The 23,300-nt window shown below is 40.7% G+C and overlaps 1 protein-coding gene and 1 long non-coding RNA gene across 2 annotated transcripts in view; one reads left to right on the top strand and one right to left on the bottom strand.

The window, feature by feature from the left end:
* Positions 1–23,300, bottom strand: part of LOC148187740 (uncharacterized) — a 79,070-nt gene that overhangs the window by 9,017 nt on the left and 46,753 nt on the right. Inside the window, exons 3-4 of the long non-coding RNA XR_015778547.1 lie at positions 17,529–17,670; positions 16,382–16,548 (exon numbers count right to left, since the gene is read on the bottom strand). This is a non-coding gene — a long non-coding RNA (uncharacterized LOC148187740). The remainder of the gene's footprint in view (positions 1–16,381; positions 16,549–17,528; positions 17,671–23,300) is intronic.
* rhoq (ras homolog family member Q) lies at positions 3,159–22,425 on the top strand. Its single transcript, XM_042501611.2, has 5 exons — positions 3,159–3,783; positions 4,133–4,191; positions 13,436–13,600; positions 16,219–16,314; positions 18,457–22,425. Exons 1-5 carry the CDS (start codon positions 3,642–3,644, stop codon positions 18,616–18,618), a joined length of 624 nt encoding a protein of 207 aa, XP_042357545.1. The 5' UTR covers positions 3,159–3,641; the 3' UTR covers positions 18,619–22,425.

A 23,300-nucleotide genomic window follows, 5' to 3' on the forward strand; every position in this document is an offset into this window, starting at 1 on the left:
TATACCTATGAAAAGTAATGCACCAGAATTTAACTGATGGGAGTAAAGAAGGAAGTAGTATAAAGAGCAAAATTCCACATAAGGAGGCAGGTTGAGGTGGTGGATGGTTCAAACAAAGACGGGACTTTTACCAAGAGACTAGTGATCTTGTCCTTTGTGAAACCAAGGGAATTATGAATTATTTTAAAGTATTTCATCACTATGTTTCTTTTCTAAACCTGATCCAAGGAACTTTACTTGTCTAAACCTAAGCTAGGTAAACTTTGCATTAAGTACTTGACATTATGTTAAGTATGTAACGTCAGCGTTGTACATGCACTTCTGTAAGATATCATACAAACCATTGTATGAGGATACATTGGAATATAAAAATGCATCAGTATTGGAAAATATAATTTTGAGAATTTTAAAAGAAATTAAAAAAAAAGGCCCTGCTGGTAAAAATGCAGAAAAAGCCAAAGCCTCTGAAAGCCAACACATATATTGCTTATAAATAGCATAAATTCAATATGCCATTTATAATTGTAAGTAGCTTCAGAGAGATTTTTTTTTTATCCCGTTTGACCAGTCAAGATGCGTTTTAGGACCGTTATATCACAGAGAGTGAAATATTTAATTCCTAGATCCATTTTTAATGGATGCATCCTCAGATCAGATGGCAGAATCTGGATGTCTTATCAATATAAAAACAGGGACATCAAAATGTCTCTATGGAAAATTATATAACTTTCATTGAATTTAAAATAAAGCTCTTTAGGTTAGCCTGGCTTTTTGCACAGCATAATGGACACCCCAAATATGATGATACAGACAGATGATATACAGTACATCAGAGTAAACAGTGTCAAACTTGTGCATGTGATGATGGTCATGTAAACTCTGTTTTTGTGAGGATATACAGCACACTGGTATCTGTTTGCCTCGTGATCAGCCCTCACTAGAAGTGATAGCTCACCCACCTTTTATTTAATGACGCAGAACTAGCTATGGGATCATAATAATATCATATTGATTGATGTGAGGAGTCTCATAGTGGGCTACGAGTGTATGGAGCATCCATCAGAGACCATCCCAGCAGGCTGACTTTTGTCATTTAAGCTGAGAGCCCCCTTGTTGCTCGCCTGCCCAGCCCAGTGCAGGGAGCGCTGTCTCCAATGCAACACCTTCAGCAGGAGTACTACATGTATGAGGTAATTGTTGTTTGGTCATGTGAGCTGCTGCAGCAGCTGTCAAATGTGATGATAGCAGGAGAATCCTCAGCCCCACCCCCTGCGGCTGATTGGACAGCTCACATCCGACTAGGGACCATCAACCAAGTGATCAGCCTATAGATGGTCTCAGAGTTTAGTTTCAACCAGGAAACACAGAGAAAGAGTGAAAAAGAGAAGCAGAATATTAGAACTGTGACCATGCTGAAATTTTAAAGCAAACAGTTTGTCAAAATAGGCTATGTATATAAATGTAAAGTAAATGTAATAGTATTCAATAATATTAACAATACCATCATTCAGCATGTGGATTTAAAAGTGGAGAACTATGTTAAAAGTTTTTTTTTAAGTGTTACATCTTGGCAGCTTAATTTTATCATGTTTAATTGCTCTTATTGTACTGTTTTTAATGTGCCCTTATATGCGGTTACTGGTTTCGTTTTACTTCACAGAATCAGTTATCAGTAACCAAGAAGAAGCCAAATTTCCTGTCAACTGTGACTCACTTGATTATCATGTTGTTTGTGTTCCAGTGAATGTGTAACATTATACAGGTTGTCATAACTATATTTTGCTGATTCAAACAGCTGCATTATTAAAATAGTGATTAAAGTGATTATCTAATATTTTTGTGACGTCAAAAATACAAAGTAGAGGCTAAAAAGACTTCATGAACATGCATTTGCACCAATTAAGATAGCAAGTTATAAGGAAATTATTTTTGACCTCATCTATGGTGATGACAAGCGAAAATCGCCATAACAGGCTGGAAAATGTCTGTGTCGGAATCATGCAAATGGACTTCTAAAGCCATATTAAATCGGTATCATTTCATTGGTGATGCATTTGTTTCTCAGATGAAACGATACTATCTGTGTTAGGGACATGGTGAATGAGTATTAGTGATGCTTTATCCGATCAAATGGTTAAAAACAGGTCATTTGCACAACACCTGTACATTTTATGTAAAGGACATAAGAGATGTGTACTAAGAAGATGACAGCTGGTAAATATTGTCACATCTTATCTTACGTTGCACATTTCTGAACATTTGGCCAAGAGAGCAGAGAGATCGAGACAAAAAAAAAGATATGCATGTCTGTGTACATGCTCATTCCTTTCCATTTATAGAGAGGCACTCTATTAAGATGGTTGTGAGTGCACTAATTCAAGGAGACAGCCCACACCTGGTCAACTGCAACACAGAGGTCAAATCTCTGTATCTCCCCCACTTCTTTCCCAAACACATCCCTCCTCCTGTGGCGTCTCCATCTGCAGCTTCCCAGTCCCGTCTCACATATCCCATCCATCCTTAACACACACACACACACACACACACACACACACACAGAGACACACACACGAAAGCACAGTAGACTTATGTATGTGTCTGTGTCTCCTCGACCACAAAGTCATATGCATAGCAGACAGAGACTAGTTCCCTAAATATAGAAATATTTAAGAGTCAGACTTAAGTGTCAACATGTAAATGTCTAAACAAACAGGTGGGGTATACTCTTACATGTTAAGCTGGACTGTCTGGTAGGACAGATGCATGTCTAGCCAAAGGGAAATCAATATTCTATTGTCTATATTTAAGGACAGAGTGATCGGCTCCCTATGGTGGGTTTAGGGTGATGTTAAAGTTGTGTTTTCAATATGACACCCTTATAATCGTCTTAGAATATTCCTGTATAGACTTAATGTATTTAGCCTGTAAGCTGCTGAGTTATCAGTATATATGGGCTAACAGGGCCCTATGGTGTGTGTGTGGTAGTTGTGCTTATTGGCATTTTGCAAGCTGCTTCAAGACATTGTTTTATTTCCTTTGGGGTTGCACAGTGCAACCCGAATATTCCTACATAGGGACTAAAAGAATGTATATTCGTATAAAATCTTCCTGACATTTATGATGTCATTTCTTACAGTCCTTGGTCCCCACCAGGCGGAGTGTACTTTATCCAGAGCCCCTTGCTTTCAAAACCAAGCTCCGCCTCTCCAGCAAGCGCACCCACCTTGTCCACCAGCAGCACAGTGCGCCAGGCAGCGAGAGCACAGGCGTGGAGCACACCGGGGAGCGGGCACGACGGAGCAGCAGCAGCGCAGACTTGCAGCGGCGGTACTTGTCGGAGAAAACACGTCCGTTTCTCGGTTAGGGAAGCCCTATATTGAGACCTCTTAAGACCAGGGGAGAGGTCCTGTCCATTTTGTCAGCCGTGTAAAAAAAAGGGAACTCCTTCGCGATCAAATTCGGGAGTACTGTAACCGGTGGTGTGGAGAGAAAGATGCACTTGGTGCGCCGTGCAGTCCGCCTCCGACGCTGGTGATGCCCGCCGTGCGGGGATCACCGCCCAGCAGCAGCAGCAGCAGCAGGAGGGGGTCAGGACTACAGTGCGTCGGGGGGCCGGTGATAATGATGGTAAGGTCGGGATCATGGCTAACGGAACCGGTACTATCATGTTAAAATGCGTCGTGGTCGGAGACGGTGCAGTGGGAAAAACGTGTCTTCTGATGAGCTATGCCAATGACGCCTTTCCAGAGGAGTATGTCCCCACAGTGTTTGATCATTATGCAGGTAGGAATTTACATTTTCCATTAATCTGTCTATCATTAGCGTCTAATAATAACATCACGACAGGTTGAACTGCTGCTGTTGTGTGTTTGTGTCATTTCTCAGATTAAAATCGAATAAGAGTAAATATAATGTTGAGTGAATTCCCTGTTTCCTGCCTCCACTCTTTCTCCAACTGCATTGGCTTGCATCTGTTGCTATAATCAAAACCACTTGTTTGCCTTCTTCATAGCAGAGAGGGGTTGGGGACCCTGAGTCCCCCCCTCCCTCCCTTCCTTCCTCACTCCCTTTCTGCTCCCCACCCTCACCCTCTCCTTCCTCCTCTCAACTGCTCTTTGTCATTTCCTTGCAGTGAGCGTCAACGTTGGTGGGAAGCAGTACTTGCTCGGACTGTATGACACAGCTGGTCAGGTACAGTTTATTTTTTCTTCTGGCCAAGTGCCAAGCATGTCAAGGACACACACTCACACACACTCTCTCACTCCATCTCTATCTTGGCCTCCCCATGTGCTCCTGGGACCAATAACTATCCGACGGTGCCTCCAACACGCCCACAGGCATCAGATTCAGGCCAGACACTAAGCTGCAACAGGTGATGGTTTTTCGCACATGGGTTTACTGCCAGAATCTGGTGTTCCACGGACAGTGATGGCAGTGAAGGGGTTTCAATAGTTCTATTATGTGGAGAACAGGGCTCCTATGTCCAGTAGTGATGTCACAGGTTTGTTAATAGGGCTGCCTAATGCCTGGGCTTTTTCTTTACAATGTGCCATTCAGCGGGCAAGAGTTAAAACTGAAAATGCACTGGCCTACACACACACACACACACACAATAATGTTTCCACTCAGCAGAAGAGCCAGTGTAAACACAGAGACAGAGGAAACCATGTTAACACAGGCTCATTGAGGGCATCAGCACAGGATATGGTGCATTATTTGCCACCAGAGCTTCCAGGCTAAAGTTATAGGGCAGAAATGATTAATTGTTTCAACTGTGTGATAACTCGGCCCTAAAATGTTTAGTGATTGGTTAGTCGATTGATGTAAATTAATCCACAACAGTTTTGATAATCAATTCATTGTTGTTGCAAAATGTTGATGATTAAAAAGCCTGGAAAATAATTGCTAGTTGCAGCCACAAATCATTAATACTCACATTTTAGAGTGCACATTTATCCTGATGTCTTAATGTAAAGAGCGAATATATGTATGAAAAAAAATTGTTTGATATTAAGCCAAACACTGGACCAATATACCAAATTTTACCACTCGGTGTCGCATTTCACTCAACAGCTGCCCCAGGTTGGAACATAATGACTCTGTGTCCCTAATAGCAAGCAAGCATTCGATCATCACATTGATTCACATAACATCAGAGCTCTATGTCCATACTGAATCCCTTATATATGCACTTCTTTTACATCATGCAAACCATCCAAGTAGCTATCAGCTGTGCGTTTGAAATAAGACTGTATAGGCATAAAAGATGGGCCAGTAACATATCTTTCTATAGTTGAACTTTTTAAAAAGAAAAACAGATTTTATTGCAATATTTGCTGGAAATGACATGAAACAACAAAGAGGTTGTCGGTGATCTTCCTCAAGCCAGCTGCCACCTTATTTAGGTTTTGTAACAAAATAACAAGGTCTCATATAAATAAGCCTTTTTTCTACTTGATCTAATCAGCCATTCCTCATCCACTGCAGTGCTTTCAAAGCAAGCGACAGGAATATATAGGAACAGGGCGTTTAACGTAAGTTCAGCTCAAAGCGGTGGGTAGTGCCACTGGTGGCCAGTTAGAACACCTCTGTCATTGGCTTCAAATCCAAAATGTTGCCACATTGGCTCAGTCTTATTTCATTTTAGAAGATGAACTCTGTCATGTATCCTCTAGTCACCCCCCAAAAAACATGAACTTTCTAGTAAACAAACACAACCTCTACTGAAATGTGATCTCCTTTATGTTGCTGTGCTCAGCTCAGTAGTAAATTGCGTACAGCCTGTCAGACATTAGTGTCTCTATTAGTCAGTTCATATACAAGCATTATTTTATGTTACTAATATTGTCATATTGCTTATTACTTATGTAATATAAGTTGGATTTAATGCCATGACACCAGCAGTACAGGTTGCTGATGTAGGCTACCTTTTAAAAACTGTGCCAGCAAAAACAGAAATCAACTCAACTCCACTATGGAGCGATGTTTTTCTCCAAGCAGGACCCCTGATTTTTTTGGAGCATGCTCAGATCGAGTCTGGTTTTGACGTGATTCCACTGATCAAGAGTTGTCAGCACTATACAATACCGGCAGCTGTGCTTATACACACAATGCATTTTGGTGGTGAACACTGAATATAAACACAACTTTTGTTTGTTTACAAGAAACTCCATAAAGCACCTCTAAGCTTGGACTGCCTTCAGCTGCACTGTTGACCCCAAAACCTTTAACCTCCTGTCTTCCCAGCAGCCTAAAACTGTACACATGTCAAATGGTGAATAGTTAACGCTTTCCTCGGGCCGGATTTAACTGTGTCGAGTTAGAATGAGTCACAATCTGTAATCGGATCCATTCAGCGGAAAGACAAAAACTAGTCACCGAAAGGTCAACCGGGTAATACTCAGCAGTTTCTCTGCTCTGTTCATTCATGAATGCCAAAATGTACAACTCCATGAATAGTAAATCACAGCCATCCTCCCTCCCTGCCACCCAGACAGTTACCTGTGGCTGCGATATATTTCTGTTCTCGAGAAAACAGATGGTAGAGGTGATACTACTCTGTAGTAAAAAAGGGGAACACAATCTTATTGTCTATTCTGGCGTGTTTGATACGCTGTGTGTGTGTGTGTGTGTCAGAGGAGGGTTTGTTTTTAGCTGATTCAGAGTGTCTCTGAAATGGAGAAGTTCTCCCAGATGTCTGCCATGGGTGCTGCCGGCCACCAAGAGTAGAGTTACTGCTCTTCAAAACGCAGCCCCCTCCGCCCCCGACTCTGTTGACCTCTTTATGTGGAGCACAAGGCCAGCTGGTAATGTTTATAGCTTCAGCGTCTGATCAAAGACCCGGCGCCCCAAAGAGAGACGGAGAGAGAGAGAGAGAGAAAGAGAGAGAGAGAGTGAAAGGAAGGACAGAAAGAGGAAGAGAGACAGATGGAGGGGTGAGGAAGAGGGAGGAGGAATAGTGGATAAATTCAGCACTCTCTGTTTCATTTTCCTTTCTCTTTGTCACTCTGTCATGTTAAACTCTCCTTTCATCATCTCCACCTCTGGCCTGTGCTACACATGTTCAATTGACCTCAAGCTGCCTGTAATATTTATATTCCTGGTGTGGCTGGAGCTCCCACAATGCTTTGCTGTTCGTTACTTGCCCACATCGGATGCAATTCCATGCTGTCACGTCTGTGTTACATGTCAGGGTCGCATAATCACAGCTCGGCATTGAGCCGAGTGCCACTGTGCTCTGTCTGCTTGTTGATACCGCTGCCCTGCCTGCTATTGTCTGTGCGCTGCCACGTCGCTCCCCCAGCCGCTGCCTATTGAATTATTCCATATGGAAGGTCTGCGAAGACCATTTCGCCGAATGTGACGAGAGAACAGAGGGGAAAGTCTTTACTTATTCATTCATTCTCCTGCTGCTGCTGCTGCTGCACTCAAGAAAATCCAGCATCACTGCCCGAGGAGGAGCAGGAGGAAACAGGAAGTGGATGCTAAGTGCTGTGGTACCCATGGAAACGCTTTAGGGAGAGGAACTCAAGAATTGTGACCCAGTGGGATCTGTGCCCTGGTGCCCTGATAACCCCCACTTTGTTGTTAGGCTGTTCTTCATTTACTCAGCCTGTCAACTGCTCTCACACTCAACTGCACATCCTGTGATCACTTGTACCACTTCACTCCACTTGTTCCCCCTCCCTCCTGACTGTTTGGTACAGTCTGATGAGTGTTTTTTGACTCAGCAGCCTAAAGTGGCCCAGTGACCCCCAGAGGTCCCAGTGGGGGTTGGAAGGTGGCAGGTGGGGATAGGGGTGAGGTCTGGAAGGGGGTGACTGGAAATGGTTTCACCCAGCTGGGAGCCTGTCACCACTCAGCTGCTTGGACACAGACAAACAGGAATGCTAAAGACATGCCTCAGCTCAGGCTTTCAGCTGAAGATGTAACACTTAAGAGTGGGGGGGGCGTACTGGCCAAAATCTTCTGTAACAGTATATGTAACTGTATATCACAGTAAAGGTGTATATCATAATATAGTAATTGTTCTGTGAATTCTAAAGATTATTTTGGATTTTATTTGATAGGAGAGGTCAAGTGTGAAAGGGGGAGAAACATGCAGTAAAGGGCTGCAGGTTGGAGTCAAATGTCGTGGGATGACGCAGCCCGTTACCCTGATGTCAAGAAATGCACATGTGGTGGGATGACGCAGCACAGTCCCTATGTTTAAACAACAGTATAGACTGTCACAATGGTTGGTATTAGGCACCAAAGTCACAGATGGTTAGGTTTAGGCAAAAGAGGCACATGGTAAGGTGCAGAAAAAATACAAACGAACATCTACACTGGAAGCTAACTCCGAACTCTTTGCAATGTTTGTTCAACTGTTTGTGGGACCCATCCACCTCAACATGCACCCATCCTATGAACACACTCGTGTTCCTTATATTACGCGGTTACTGCCAGCTTTATTACACCTGATGCTGTCCTTCAGCATTTCAGATGCACGCCACCGGTTTCGTTCAGCTGCGTTATCAAGTGACAGCATCTATACGTGTCACTTGTAGATGTAGCCGCTACCATCCGGCTGTCTGCCAGCGTATGATAACAACACCAGCTGTTCTGTCCTACTGTATTATCATCATTGCACGTGGACGCGGAAGGTGGCTTTTGGTGTCACACTCATATGCCGAAAGGACTGACAGAGCAGCGTTATTTTACGAGTTTGAAAAGTGAATGGGATGTTAATCATGGTTATATGAAATAAATAATATATTATCAACCTTATCCATTAACAGCTTTGTATACTCCAAGCTGAAGCTGAAATAAGGCCTGATGACATCATAAGGGACTTGATAAAACTCCTCCAGAGTTACAAACGACATTATAAATCTGTCCCCACAGGCAAAGTAGTACTGACCATGGTGAGGACAGCAACCACTTTATTAGTATAATTGGTCAAATTCCTCTTTAAATATTTATCAAAGATTGAATTTCTGACGATCAACTAATGAAGTAATCATTTCAGCAATACAGTCTTTTCCTTGATTATCTCGCCCCAATTACCTAAAGTAGTATATTCAGATTTTGCTATAATTTAGGAAAACATTTTTAAAAGATGTATATAAAAAGAGTTCCTTCAAATGACTCATAAAAGGTCTTAATTTATGTTGAATCATGCACAGTTTATGTGCCACTGCCATTAAAGGCAACATTAAACTGTCAGCTCCTTGAATGGAGTATGGCAGGATGTTCTCACTATACAGGCATGAATAGACAGAGTGCATCAGCGTTGGAGCTCTGATTAATGATCATTAATCACCATTAAAGGAACAGTAAAATAGAAACGAGCATTAATAGCTCTCCTTTGATTCCCGGAGTTAAATCCAGTTCTGCCAAATATGCAGATTTGCAGATCAGAGACGCAACTTTGTGAATAGAAGCGTCTTGTGTCTGGGCTTGCATTCCCGCCCGTCGGCCATGTTAGAGCAGGCGTCTCTGACTCTGTTGACACTGCCAGTTTATAGAGCCCCGAGGAGGCGAGAGGAGTAGAAAAGATAGAAAAGAGAGAGCTGTAGGAGGAGGGAATGACTCACTGATATCACTGCACTCATATGTCACTGAGTCAACAGAGCGCAGTCACACAGCCGAGCTGACACGCTGGCCAAATGAAGACGCAGAGTCTTGCTCAGAGGGAAATGTATGGACATGTATGGAGAGAAGTTAGAGTCAATAGATCATCCACTAACCCGCCCTCTTTTTTCTTCTTCCACTGATCATAATATTTACTGCAGACGGTTATGAAACGTCTCAGTGATGTACTCATGAACTGTTGAACTGCACTAAACCTGTGTGACATAATTCAGGTGGAAACTTTTATCTGAAGCACCTTAACAGCAGCATGAGTGTAAACATTTCTCGACCAGGCGCTGATCAAACATAAGATAGAGCATCAGAGCCACGTAGGAGTACACACACTCTTGCTATATACACTCGGAGTGGCCGGCGGGCATACTGTCTTTGGTAATGTGTCAGGGGTGCACTGAGGAAACAGTGTGAGAGGCAGAGATGGGTCTCAGAGAAGCTCCGGGCCTGTTGACAGTAAACTGCTGAGTGGCCTACACTGTGTTCCTTTATGTCTGTGGCTCACTGGGGGATTGTAGGGTTCACTTGTGCAAGTAAAGGTCACACATAGAGATATGTAGACACACAGCATACTTGATCCCATGTCACAGATATAATGAATCTTAGGCGGCAGAAGAAAGCACATATTGTATGAATGCAGAAACAGCATGTGCCTGGCGTTACATGTTCTCCCTAAAGGCACAGACACCAAGCTGACATCAAAGAGGGGACCAAGGCCGACTGATATGTCGCCTCACGTCATCTGTGTCTCAAAAAGTTCTTGCGCTCTCTTGACTTAAATCATTTGTTTGCTCTCCTCACTTATAGTTCTCTTTTTGTGCGCTGAGCTGAACTGCCTATCAGAGTGATTTCACCCACTATTGTGCTCCGCTGGCTCAGCTGCCAATTCAACATGCTAAATCATTTGAAAATTAGCAGACAATGCCACACACTGCAAAAATCAGAGCAACAGACGCTCACCCACAGCTCAACATTAAACCCAACAGCCAACCATCAACATGGTGTGTTAGGGCCCACACAGAGTTAAGTGAGCTGAATAACAATAGTAACCTATCAGATCGGATTGAGTAGTTATTGAGTAGTATAGTATGAATTTGTTGACTACAGATTTTATTAAGTTGTTTGCAAAGGTATCAGGTATTTAATTTGCTTCATTAGCCCAAAACAGTCACCCCTATCTAGTTATTTCATCTAGAAAAAAACTCTTAATTGAGGGTCAAAGGTCATTGTCGACCTTGGAAACTGAAGTTTGACCAAAAACTTGAAAATGGTGCTTGAAACTTCCAAAGTAGGCAGATAAAGAAGCTACAACCATTCTAGCGTGTCTGTGAGGCTGCATTTAGGCACAGCAGTGCTTTAATGCTAATGTCAGCATGCTAACATGCTGCTGTTTAATGAGAATGTTAACCATGTTCACCTTCTTATGGTGTGTTACATCTGCACTGGGAAGTCAAAATTTCTGAGCGCCCAATCACTAATTTCAACTGGAATGCTCCCTGAGGTCAGATTTCCAGATTTCCTTGCAGGATTTTCACCAACCCAGACCTTCCTTAAAATCCAAGATGGCTGCTCAGAGCACCAACAATAGTGAAAACTATACTAATAGCCTACGTTGTTTATTGGCACTTCTGTCTTATTTGTATCTCATTAAAACAGTCCCTCACACAGTACTTTCCAACTTCTATCCGTAGATCTGTTGCTACAGCGTTTTTGCACAAAATGCAGCACAATGCACTGTTACAACTGGTAATCTAACAATGGCTAACCTGGCTAAAACTGGTATTGCTAACAACGTCTTAGTTTTCCAACTTGTATTTTCACGGGGTCAACTAGGGTGCAACATCAGTCCAAGCCCGGGCTTCCAAAATAAGTGAAGCACTAGTGTAGCATGCAAACATTTTCTTAATAACACAAAGCAAACAAGAGAGGCTGACAGATGTCATTAGTTTTGCAGGTATTTGGTCAAAAACCAAAGTACTGAACAAATTAAAATGTTGACCTGATGATGGTACTAGAGGAAACATTAAAGGCCCTGACACACCAAGCTGGTTGGCTGGTCAATGTTATTCTGTCAGTGAGTGTCCGTCACCCTAGTCCTTGTGGTGTGTCCCACATCGTTGGGCCTTTGTTGCTTTTGGCAGCTTTTTGAATAGGCGTGAGAAACAGCAGTCAGTAGCAGAATGGAATCACTTTGATTGGCAGTTCAGCTCAGGGTCAGAGAAGAGAAATGAAAGTAAGAAGTTTAAACAAAGCGCTAAAGTCAAGAGGGAGTGAGGCTGAAACAAACTTGTTATATAAGGTAAGATTGTTTTTCTGCGATCATTGCGCACTTAAGCAAAAAAAAAGTTTCCTGATGGTCTATGTTTTTGTTCACTGGTGCACGGTAAATATATAAATCTATATATCGGACATGTCATGACATATCATTTGTCTCTGCTATCTCATAAGGAGATTCAGACATTGTCAGGTAAGCTGACGGTCACAGTTATTTGTACGACTTTGACTGGCAAAACAATCATCTAATGTGACGATCTCCAACTTGCTGCATCTCGAAAAACACCAGAACCACCACAAAACACCAGCCAAGAAATACTTGAAATTCCTGCACCATCCACGTCTGTGAAAATCTATACTCATTTGGGAGTAAGAGGATGGACAGCTCATACATTTTTGAATCATAACCACTTGACTCACTTCAGTGGAGCGCACTTGAGTAATCTACAACATGAGCACAGGCGTGAAGATTTATATTACTCCTCCAATCTAATATGAAGTCAGTAATTCATTACACGGGCAGCTAAAGATGACGTCCTCTCTTGGCAGATCTACAGTTTTTTGAAGAAACTTGAAGAAACATTTAGCTCATTTGCACAACCATTCCCCTTGATGCATTTGCGTGAGAAGGACTTATTTCTGGGGTTATAGCATCGTGATTGCATTGGACTGTGCCGTGTGTGTTTGGCAGAGAATGGGATTCGCTGAAGGCATCAGAATGAAAGACTGTCATGCCAGCGCTCCGTTGTCCCATTGAAACTATCTCTGGCACAGTGGGACGTTGCATTCAGTTTGCTTTGATTTCAAGCATGCGGATGATAAATTTCCCCAGACAAGAGAGTGAGATTGATTCGCTTGGTACGAGTTGGTCTGACTGAGTCATATCTAATTACTGGAGATCCATTGATCGCCCGTGTCATTGGGCTAGCAGCAGAAAACCATCCCGATGTGTGCCATCAGAGGAAGAAGTGAAACTGGTCATGAATATTCATATGTGTGCAAGTCGGACACTCTGTCAAAAGGGTTTATCTTTAGTGAGAACAAGGGGGCGCTTGACGCGACGCACAAAGGACAGTCTTGCGTCTGTGAATTAGCCGTTTACACCACTCATGCAATATGGGAGATGGCAGGGTGTCTGGTTTTCAGTGTCTTGTGGCGATGCCTTGTGCTCAGCTCGCATTAAAGGGCTGCAAATGTAGAATAATCCCTTAATGTCTCTGTCAGCTCTTGTGTGAAGGTCATCCCCTTCACAGTCTCTTCTCTTCAATTCAAAGTGCGGTTCTTTATGCACATCACTCCTGTCATAATGTTTCACATCATTCCCATAAAACAGCCAAGGAGCTAGCAAGCTAAACCCAATGTAAAGTTAGCTCTCCTGGCTCCAGTCTGAGCTCATTTTCACACGCTTTAAAAATTCATGAGTAATAATCTCTCAGATGTTAAAAACGGAAATGAATCATGTCTGCTCCCTGTCCTGACCTCTCATCCTGCCCTGACCCCAAATGTTAACTAATACTGTCCTTTCTCCCTGCAGGAGGACTACGACCGCCTGAGACCGCTGTCCTACCCAATGACCGATGTCTTCCTCATATGCTTCTCTGTGGTAAACCCTGCCAGTTTCCAGAATGTGCGTGAAGAATGGGTCCCCGAGTTGCAGGAATATGCACCCAGTGTCCCCTACCTGCTCATTGGCACCCAGGTCAGTCCATAATTCACCATTTGTGCCAGCAGCCTTCACACCCAGCTTCAAATTGTTGCTGAGTTGATGAGTGTTTTTTATTCATATAGTATATGCCTATATATTCTAGGATACAATAACATTTGTACCTACACTGTACTGAACTATAAGGTTTTAGGCCAAATTTTACATCTAGACTTTGTTGGCTATTGTTACTGTTTAGAAACACACACATTCAGCTACAATGTACATTTAACCTCAAGAGGCAACAGTGGCCAACAGAGCAATCTATCATTCAGAGACAAATATGCATTGAATTCACCTTGGCTGTGTTACCATGGGCATGTTTCCAAACCTTGAAGGAGGTTTGCATAAAACACAGTAGACATACATGGAGAATCACAAAACCTTATAAAAGGTTTTTAAGCAAAAATGCCAAATATTTGCTAGTGCCAGCTTTTCAGGTGTGTTGACTTGATACTTTTCTTCATTATACATCTTCATAAACAGAATATATATAGGTTTTGGACTGTTGAGCTGTCTGGATGGTGGCTCTCTCTTAGTTGTGATGATACAACCATCACATAAACACAAAATACATAGAAGAGACAGTCTTTGAGCAAAAGAGCCTTAATAAATATGATTTCAGGAGCATACACTCCCTGCGCCCTGCGTCAACAGGACCAAGATTCAGCGATCTAAGATTATTTTAAGAAAGAATACAAATGGGGAAGACTTGTCACGTCTTAAAGCACCAAGCACCAAACTTGGTGGCTCAGCAACTATCCCCTTGCTGGAAATGTGTTTTAAAAATCTGCCTGGCAACACCAGAAGTGAATTCTTGCCACTTCTAACCACCTGGTGGTACGTGTCACACCACAGCAACCATTACCACCACTGTAGATATTAGCATTATGTGCTGTAAGTAACATTTTAGACTAGATTTACGTTATTTGCTGCATCCATGCATTGGTAAGATTACATCAGGCAATGGAAAAAAAGTGATTTGATCCACAATTTCTCACGAAAACACTGAAGTTGAACCAGGATGGATCATCAGTATTTGCAACTGTTAAGTGCTATGGTTTTTTTTCATCTAAATATGGCAAGTGGATTATCTCCTACAGTATGAACATTGTGCAAACTTAAACTTGTCTGTAATTGCAAATTATGTATAACATTAATACTACAGAATTACTTCTACTGTTGGTTTAACCACCATGTATTAATACTTAAAATATAAAGTAATTTATTTTTTAGCCACTTTGGGCCAGTGGAACAAGCTGTAAACACCATTAAAATATTATCACCTAATAAAGTTGTTCCGTCTTGCATGTTAGCAAACAGTTAGCTATTTACCCATCCAGCAGACATGCAGCAGCCTTAAGCAGCAAACTGCGGCCTAAGAATACCCGCAGCCAACCAGTAAAGAAAGACCTGTGACTCCTGTGATCAGTGTTTCAAAGATTTTCTTCCCACCTGAAACATCCCTCCTGGCTGTGGCAAATGCAATTAATGTAGCCAGCTGCTCTTCACCACTTTAGCCTGTTTTTAGTATAATACCAAAACAATGAGCTGAAAGGTGCACAAATGTTGCATAGAGCTGAGAGGTGATCATTCTCAGTGCATTAATTATTTAAAAAAAAATGATTTAGCCTCCTGTTACTACAGACCAAGTTCCCTGAACCTGAGCCAAAGAAGACCTAATTTATTAGATTAAAAAATCTGGAACAACCTGCTAACCAGGCTGTTAGGGGACCTCAGGCCGATCTCGCTCATATGGGTTTAAAAGGTCTGTGGCTTCATACAGGAGTCGTCACTGCTTAAAGGTAATCATTAAATCAGAAATGTTTAAAACAGCACTTGACCTATGTAAAGATGCTAAAGCTGAGCTTATGTCTTCTGATCTTCAATAGAGACATCCCTAAATCATGTAGATGTTAAAAGATGACACTAATCCTAAGTATTAGATCATTTCTTAAGCCTTAAAACCCACTGCCAATACCATATGTCCTCTTAAAAATGAGCACTGACTTGTGGGTGATTTTTGGTGTTCCCTGGCAACCAAATGCCAGTGCAGCCAAGGCCCAGCAGTGATGAGGAGAATTGAGTGGGTGTCTGATTTATCTTGTGTCAGCTGATGTTTACTGCCCTTTTATCAGATCCCGTCATAACTCACTTGCAGCTCTTTGGCCGGATGCTGATATGCACACACAAGCTTCATAAGAGTGAGCCACACTGACACAAATCACACCAGTTGAGAAAAGAGTTAATGAAGGTTGCTCCCAGTTTGAGATTGTGCAGGTGGATGCATTTATCATACATAACTGGTTATTACTGAGCTGGGGATGAGTTGTGTGTGCTGAGCACTGCAATGAATAAAAGAGGAGCGAGGAACCTTGTGGTTGGCTGTGAAATCGCTTTGCACAAGAGCAGGAAGTGTGGGCCAACATGGCTTTGTTTCAAAATGAGAAAACACACTGTCAGTTATGCAGCTCGTGGCTATGTTTAGAAGAACAGAGAAAAGTTTCGTAATGCCTGATTTGAAACTATCAACAAGGTATTCTTTTTCTTATTCTATTTCTTATCCATATTAACAAGGTAATTTGGCTAAGAGAAAGGTGTCTTCTCTCTTTCAGATCGACCTTCGTGATGACCCCAAGACCATTGCCAAACTGAATGACATGAAGGAGAAGCCCATACCCACTGAGCAAGGACAGAAGCTAGCGAAGGAGGTATGTACTTGTTCCTACTGAAGTTTAGTAATAAGAAAAGAGATTGGAAGCTTGCATTTTCACTTACAGTGTTGTAGAAGTTAGCTGTCAGGTCCACTTAGATTCCTCTGTGTTGAGGATTGTCTCTGTAGGAATGTCTTTTCCTCAGTGAAATGACTGAAATCACATCCTTTGCCTTGAAATGAATTCAGGATTACATTCTGGGTCAACATGGACGTCCAGAGGATTTCCAGGCTGCAGGACAAAGACACAAAATGTGGTCTGTGATTAATCACTCCCGTCAGGCAGTAGCCGAGAATAAAAGTCAAACTTTCAAAAATTACATTCGACTCATTCAAAAGTTAATAATCATGCAAACTGGCAAAGTAAGATAGGATTTAGGTGGGATTTATTACTCGTGGGAGTCATTAAGTATTCTGAGGCCACAAGATATTTGACAATCACCCACATTAGAGCCATTTCCTTCAATGTGAGCTGTATTTTACCATGAACATTATCCTGCAACTCTCTGGTGTCAGCATAGACGACCTGTCTTTCTTATCGTTCATATCAAAATTAGAAATCCTTACAATAAACTGCTCCAATTTAAATGGGATTTTATAAAATTGCTAGATTTGAATGATGAAAAAATGTGACTAGCCCCAGTTTATAGCCTCTTGTGTATTACCCTTAGGTTGGATTGACAGCGCGAAGCATCCATTTGTATTAAACATACATACCCGACAATACTACTCTCATAACTGTATGATAAATATGTAGCTGGAGCCACTTAGCTTTGCATAAAGGCTGGAAAATGGGGTAAACAACTAGCCTGGTTCTGCCCAAATGGAACACAATTGCCTTTGACCACCTCTAAAGCTCAATAATTCATGATTGGTAAAAATGAAAAAATTAGCAGTCTTGACTTGAGATGAGTCCAGACTTGAGTGCAAAGACTTAAGATTCACTTGTGACTTGAAAGAAATGACTCTGTTCCACCTCTTATAATAAGATCCCCACTGTGACTTCTAAATGAAAGTGACTGGGGTACTTTTTCACATCCACTGTGTAAAACTGTCATCGCGCTTACATAATGAAGTGCATATCTAAAGGGGGCTATAGGCAAACATAAGGTCATGTCTCACTGGCTGCATATACACAAGAGGCATTTCAAGTACAACTCAACAATGATTAGGCTTCTAAATACACTGGCATTAAGTGTAAAGCTCACTTACACATTACATATTGTCTCTTCATCTGGGCAAAGTGTAAAACAGTTCTTCGGCATTTGGGGGGGACTATTTCTGGGATGGGACCAGTTACTTCCAGGAGTCTCTGTTGGTTGCCTAACAGCTGCACCCAGACAAAAAAATCATCCTGCACATAAAAGACAAGCAAAATGACAAATAGGTATTTTTTTTACACATTGGTTTTTGTATGGATTAAACAAACAACATATAACATGTTAATTACTGTGTTTTGGTAGGAAAATTCTATTACAGTTGGACAAAGCCAGGCTAACTTCCCTGCTAAGCTAACCATCTGCTGACTGTAGCTTGGTATTTACCACACAGATATGAGAGCGGTATGGATCTTCTTTGCAAGAAGGCCAATCTATGCCTTTAACTTAACCCTTTCACACCTAGATAAACATCAGCTCTCTTGTGCTGCATTCAGATGCCTTTCACAATCATTTTAACCTTTGAAACCTCAGAAAATTGTGGTTTGATGTCTTTCAAAAACAACGGGGAAAGCATAATGAGCAACTTGGCGAGAAATTTTTGAAAGTTGACAAGGAATTGATCTGAAAATTAGCTGAAAATTTTTGAGCGTAAAATTTTCAGAAAACTATAGTTTGAATTCTTATAATTATACTTTTGCTAAAAAATTTTAGCACTTTCTTGAGGTCATTTTCTTTCTTTTTTTTGTTTTGTTTTGTTCTGTACTTTACTTTTTTCCCCATATTTTTCAGTAATTTTCTTGTAACTTTTTACACAGTTTTTGGATAATTTCTTGTTAAAATGCTCATTGCCCTCCAATGTTTTAGACAGAAATTAAGCCAAAATGGTCAGGTTTCAAGGGGTTAGTCTACGATAACTGCTCGTTGACTATTGTACCGTTCTGGATCTTTCTGACTGATGGACCGTCTTTTCTTTTCCTCAGATTGGTGCATGTTGTTATGTGGAATGTTCAGCTTTGACGCAGAAGGGCCTAAAGACAGTATTTGATGAGGCCATCATTGCTATCCTGACTCCCAAGAAAAAGAAAGGAGCGCTGAAGAGAAGACTGGGACCGCGCTGCATCAACTGCTGTCTGATCACGTGATACATAAACCCAGAGATCATTCAGCAAGCAACCATAAACCAAACCTGGACTGAAGGCAAAAGACAGACAAAAGAAAAATGCACAGACAGCAGAGTGAGACAAGAGAGAGTGAGGACTGAAAAGGACAAAACAAGAGCTACTTTTAAGCTGCAGGGCTCTTGAAAGGCCATAACTCTCTTCTGCTGTCCAAGACAGGTTGAAGATGCAGTTTACTACCAAAGGAGCACAAAACCCAAGTCAGTCTCTTCTTCAAAAAGACTTTTTGCCTCAAAAGTACCATCTTTTATAACCATTTTTAATCATTTTTCCTGTACAAAATTGTTGTAAGCTGTCATGCAGAGAAAAAACAAAAAAACAAAAATTCAGTTTTAAGAAATATGCTACATTTTAAAGACTTCATATCATTTTTTATGGTTTTGAAAGCTACATTATTGATTTGTGCATTTCTCAAGACAAGAGCAGAGAAAGCCTGCGACTGATAAATAATGAGAGGCTGACTTAATTGACACTGTGACAGTGTCCAGGATACATTCCTGGACACAAGGGCCCAGTTTTTTTTTCTCCAATTTAAAACTTGTGCTACAAAGTATCTATTGGCCCATAAAGTCTGTCTCCAATTATTTGTCAATTAAGAATCTGCAAATGAAACCACATAAAGTGCTTTGCATTGTGTGGTGGACAACACAAATCAATGACGAGTGTGATGATGTTCAGACAACAAGTTTTGGACCTAGAACTGTATTATTTTCAAGTTTTACAGTCTTGTTTTTGCCTTATGAAAACCCCATTATTTTATAGTGTGGCATGCCAAAACATACTGTAAGTTTCGGGGCTGAGGTATTTATCAGGAACTGGAGAGGTCTATTATCCATTTCTAAAATATATATTATCAAGAGTTTATGATTCTATATCTCTAAAATAGAGATGATCTAGTCTGTGCAAATGTTATTTTGTCAGCTTATGGCTTACTTTGTATGTTTTTTTTTGTTTTGCTTTCCTGCAATAATGTGTCATCTTTTTATCACCTAAAAGAGGGTTTAGAAGTAAGGAGGGCCAAACTGGCTGTTCTTCCAATTATTTTTTTAATTCCGTTATCTGGAGATCGCAAAATAATTATTTCGTTACTTTGAGAAAACGAGATTTGTTATCTTGAGATCACAAGATAATCATCCTGTAATCGCACGTAAACAAAAGGCTGTTTCCCCTTAATACTTACAGGCTAATGTTTATTAGTGCCATGCCAAATTATGTTGTTATCTCGAGAAATCGGTCCTTTGTTTTCTCAAGATAATGAGTTAATTATCTCAAGATCACAAGATAACAAGGCTCATTTTCTCATGAAAACAAAAATAATTAACCTGCGATCTCATGATATTAAAGCTGTTTTTTTCGGCGATAACAAAATAATTAACTCATAATTTTAAGATAAAGGAAATAAAAAAATAATTGGAAGGACTGCTGTTCTTGGCTTCCATATAGACAAAAAGAAGAGACAAAAAGAAAAGGAATCTCATTTTAGAAATGAAACGCTGATTCATATCCAGCATCCAAAGAATCAAATGCACACTTTCATCAAAATCAGGTGGCTAAAGCGACCCAATATTGTACATCTAATGCACAACATGAAGCACAGTCAGCGCCACTTCATTTGCCGGCACAACAAAGCACATTCCTCTGCTTTCAAACACAGTCCCTCTCCCAGAAATGGCCGATTGAAGCACAGAGGATGCACACTGGTCCATCAGGCACAAGTATGAGCATAGCACACTAGCTTACCACGCACAATCGTAGTCCATCAAGTCTCTAAAATAATCACACATATCGATTCTCTGAAAATACCGAAAATAAGTTAATGTGAACTTTTTGGAAAGGGTACAGGAAGGGGTTGCAGCAGCTGTTCATTTGTTCAACCTTGACCCATCTTAATAAAAGTGTTAGCCTAACTAAGTGGAGATCTACACATCACTAATTTAAAACAAGTTGCACCAAACAAACTTGTTCTTACTTTCAGATTAGTTGTTGATTGCTATTATTTACACACAGTATCTGTCAGGCATAGCTGTTTCATAGCGTTAGCCAAACTTCAAATTCTGTTCTGTTTAACCAAAACAATACCATATACCTCAAACTACAATATGTTATGCTAATAATGTTAGACTAAATGGCTAACTAATATTAAATAACATCAGTAAACATAATTTGGGACTGCCCGTTTTTCCGACGGCCCAAATTTCTGACATTCTCTTGGTCCAAAAAATGTCCCACTAGACAAAAAGCCCATACCTCTGACAGCCCTTGATTCCAAAAACAGACACTCATTACACCAAAGTTCAATCCTCCGAAATACACAGTCCCTGCAGTTAGAACCTTATCGGCAACAGTTTTTTGCATTTGGTTTCTGTAATTCACAGATATGTTACATTTGTTCATTATTTTGTATACTTTACATTTCTAAACATGTGGTGGATGCATGGTTAGGTTTAGGCACAAGAGACCATGTCTAGGCTTAAAACATCCATGTTTGGAAGCACAAAAACCACTGGTAAAGCAAGGACGGGTTGGTGAAAAACACCGTGGATCGTTGGTTCAAACACAGCTGGGAAATGCAGCGAAGTGTTGGAGAAACAGGCTTTCGTTTCAAATGGACATTTTTTGGCCAAATGGGACTTTGTGAGTTCGAGCCATCAGAAAAAAAACCAAACCATTTGTTTGAACTTAAAATAGTAAGTATCCGGGCGGCATCTTATTTTTGAACTGACTGAATTTGAGAAGACAAGTTGGACCATTACAAAATTACACAATGATCAGCACTTAAGTTTAATGTATGACTTGGCCACCTTAAAATGTTGACATTTGATGCTACAGTGACTGGGAATTTACCCCCTAAGGATAATTATCAATGTATCAATGTTGCCTAGATAAGATATTTCTTAAATTTTCATGGTGTAAACCAATGTAAATCTCTCATTTTTAACTAGCTCGTAGTCACAAGCACATAAAGGACTTAACACACAAACTTAGTGATGGATTAACACATTGCAGGTGAAACCCTGTCTGCAGAAGTCAATCCTTCAATAGTGTTTGAATAACCAAATCGCAAATCAATAGATACTTTCACGACAACTGCAAAGAGTTTTATATACGCTACAGAAACAACATTAGTTCAACTTCCACCCATATAGGCTACCAATCACTTCTTTTTAGCACCGACATAGAAATATGTCCTATAAGCATTCATTAATCCATGTTAGCAAGTAATAACATTACAAATATAAATTGAGGTAACAGGTGAAGTTTACCAGGATTTAGAAATTAGTCAAAATACCTATGAGCTCCCACACCAACTGTATGCAACACAGGTTTCCAGCCTACATGTCTATTGTACTGTAGGTAATACCTTGAGATTGTGACTGAAATTTTCTTGCAAGTCAAACATCCCAAAAATCAACCCTTCTTTTTATGCATTTGTTATTGGCTTTTTCTAACTATAATTTAAGATATTAATCAAAGGTGCCAACTCTTGCTAAATGACTTGTATTAATTTTGTGTTGAGAGTCAGATATGATGATTGATTAAAGCTTTAATGTAAATGGTGCTCCTCTCTGTCCCAGCCTGCGTTGTATAACTGTCTTTCTGAGCAGCAGAGTGGATCGCAGGGTGAACAGCCTTCTCACTCGGACAGTTTTGCTTGCTTTCGTTGTGTGAAGGTCCACCCTCAGGATCCAGGACCTAAGTGCCGCAGCCACCAATGCATTCTCCCATTGATGCTCCTCTCTTCTCAATAAATGTGTTTACTGTGTTAATAAACCGACTTGGAGGGTTTAACTTTGACAGCATCAGAGGTGCTGCAGAAAGCATTTGAAAAATAACCTTTCACAGTGTTTATTCTTGGAACTAAGGGCATTCGTGTTCGTTTTTGGTCTGACATCATTGGGTTGAGGTGACAAGCATTTTCACGGTATCAAGCTTTGAGGTGTGTTTGAATGAATACACAAAAATCTTTTATGTTTGTCTGAGTATGCTTTGATACCCTTTGTTTATAAAGTGTGCTTTTTCTTGCCAACCTCTTAAAGTTGGTGATATTTCATAAATTTATTCTTAATGCCACTGCTCAGTCTGAACAAGGATGAGTTGTGTTGATCTCCGGAGCTTGAGCACCACCTGCTGGCTAGTTTTTGGTATAGAATATCCCTTACATTTCTGCTTTTTACTTAGATATTAGAGGGCATGTCTACATGCCATCTAGTCTTTTACTCAGTTTTCCATCTGAAAGTACCCCAACCACTGGATACTAATGCTATTAGGGGTTTAGTCAGCTGCCCTTGTTTCACAGTTTAATTATAGTCAAGGCAGATGGCCAAGACCTGCTCAATATGAAAAGTGTAATGACATAGCTTTTGTTGTGATTTGGCACTTTATAAATGAAGCTGACTTGACTTTTTAAAAAAAATTAATTGTTAAAAATGCATATTAATAACAAAATTTAAGGCATATTTAGTTATTTAACTTGCATAAGGGAAAGGCAATACCATAAAATGTGGTTTTGATCTAATACAAAGTCATACCAGGGCCACAGTTACTAAAACCAGAGGTGGGACCACATCAGCATTTTGCAAGTCTCAAGTCTTTGCACTCAAGTCCTAAGTCCTAAACTTTGTGTTTTGAGTACCTAACAAGTCACA

The sequence above is a fragment of the Plectropomus leopardus genome, chromosome 13, assembly GCF_026936395.1.
Source record: "Plectropomus leopardus strain MGB_pleo_1.0 chromosome 13, ASM2693639v1, whole genome shotgun sequence".
Lineage (NCBI taxonomy): Eukaryota > Metazoa > Chordata > Actinopteri > Perciformes > Serranidae > Plectropomus > Plectropomus leopardus.

What these genes read in the sequence shown, in the direction of transcription:
- rhoq (XM_042501611.2), top strand. Translation starts at nt 3,642, where the DNA reads ATGGCTAACGGAACCGGTACTATCATGTTAAAATGCGTCGTGGTCGGA. An exon ending in TGTATGACACAGCTGGTCAG is followed by an intron (nt 4,192 to 13,435) that starts GTACAGTTTATT and finishes TTCTCCCTGCAG; the next exon opens with GAGGACTACGACCGCCTGAG. An exon ending in GACAGAAGCTAGCGAAGGAG is followed by an intron (nt 16,315 to 18,456) that starts GTATGTACTTGT and finishes TCTTTTCCTCAG; the next exon opens with ATTGGTGCATGTTGTTATGT.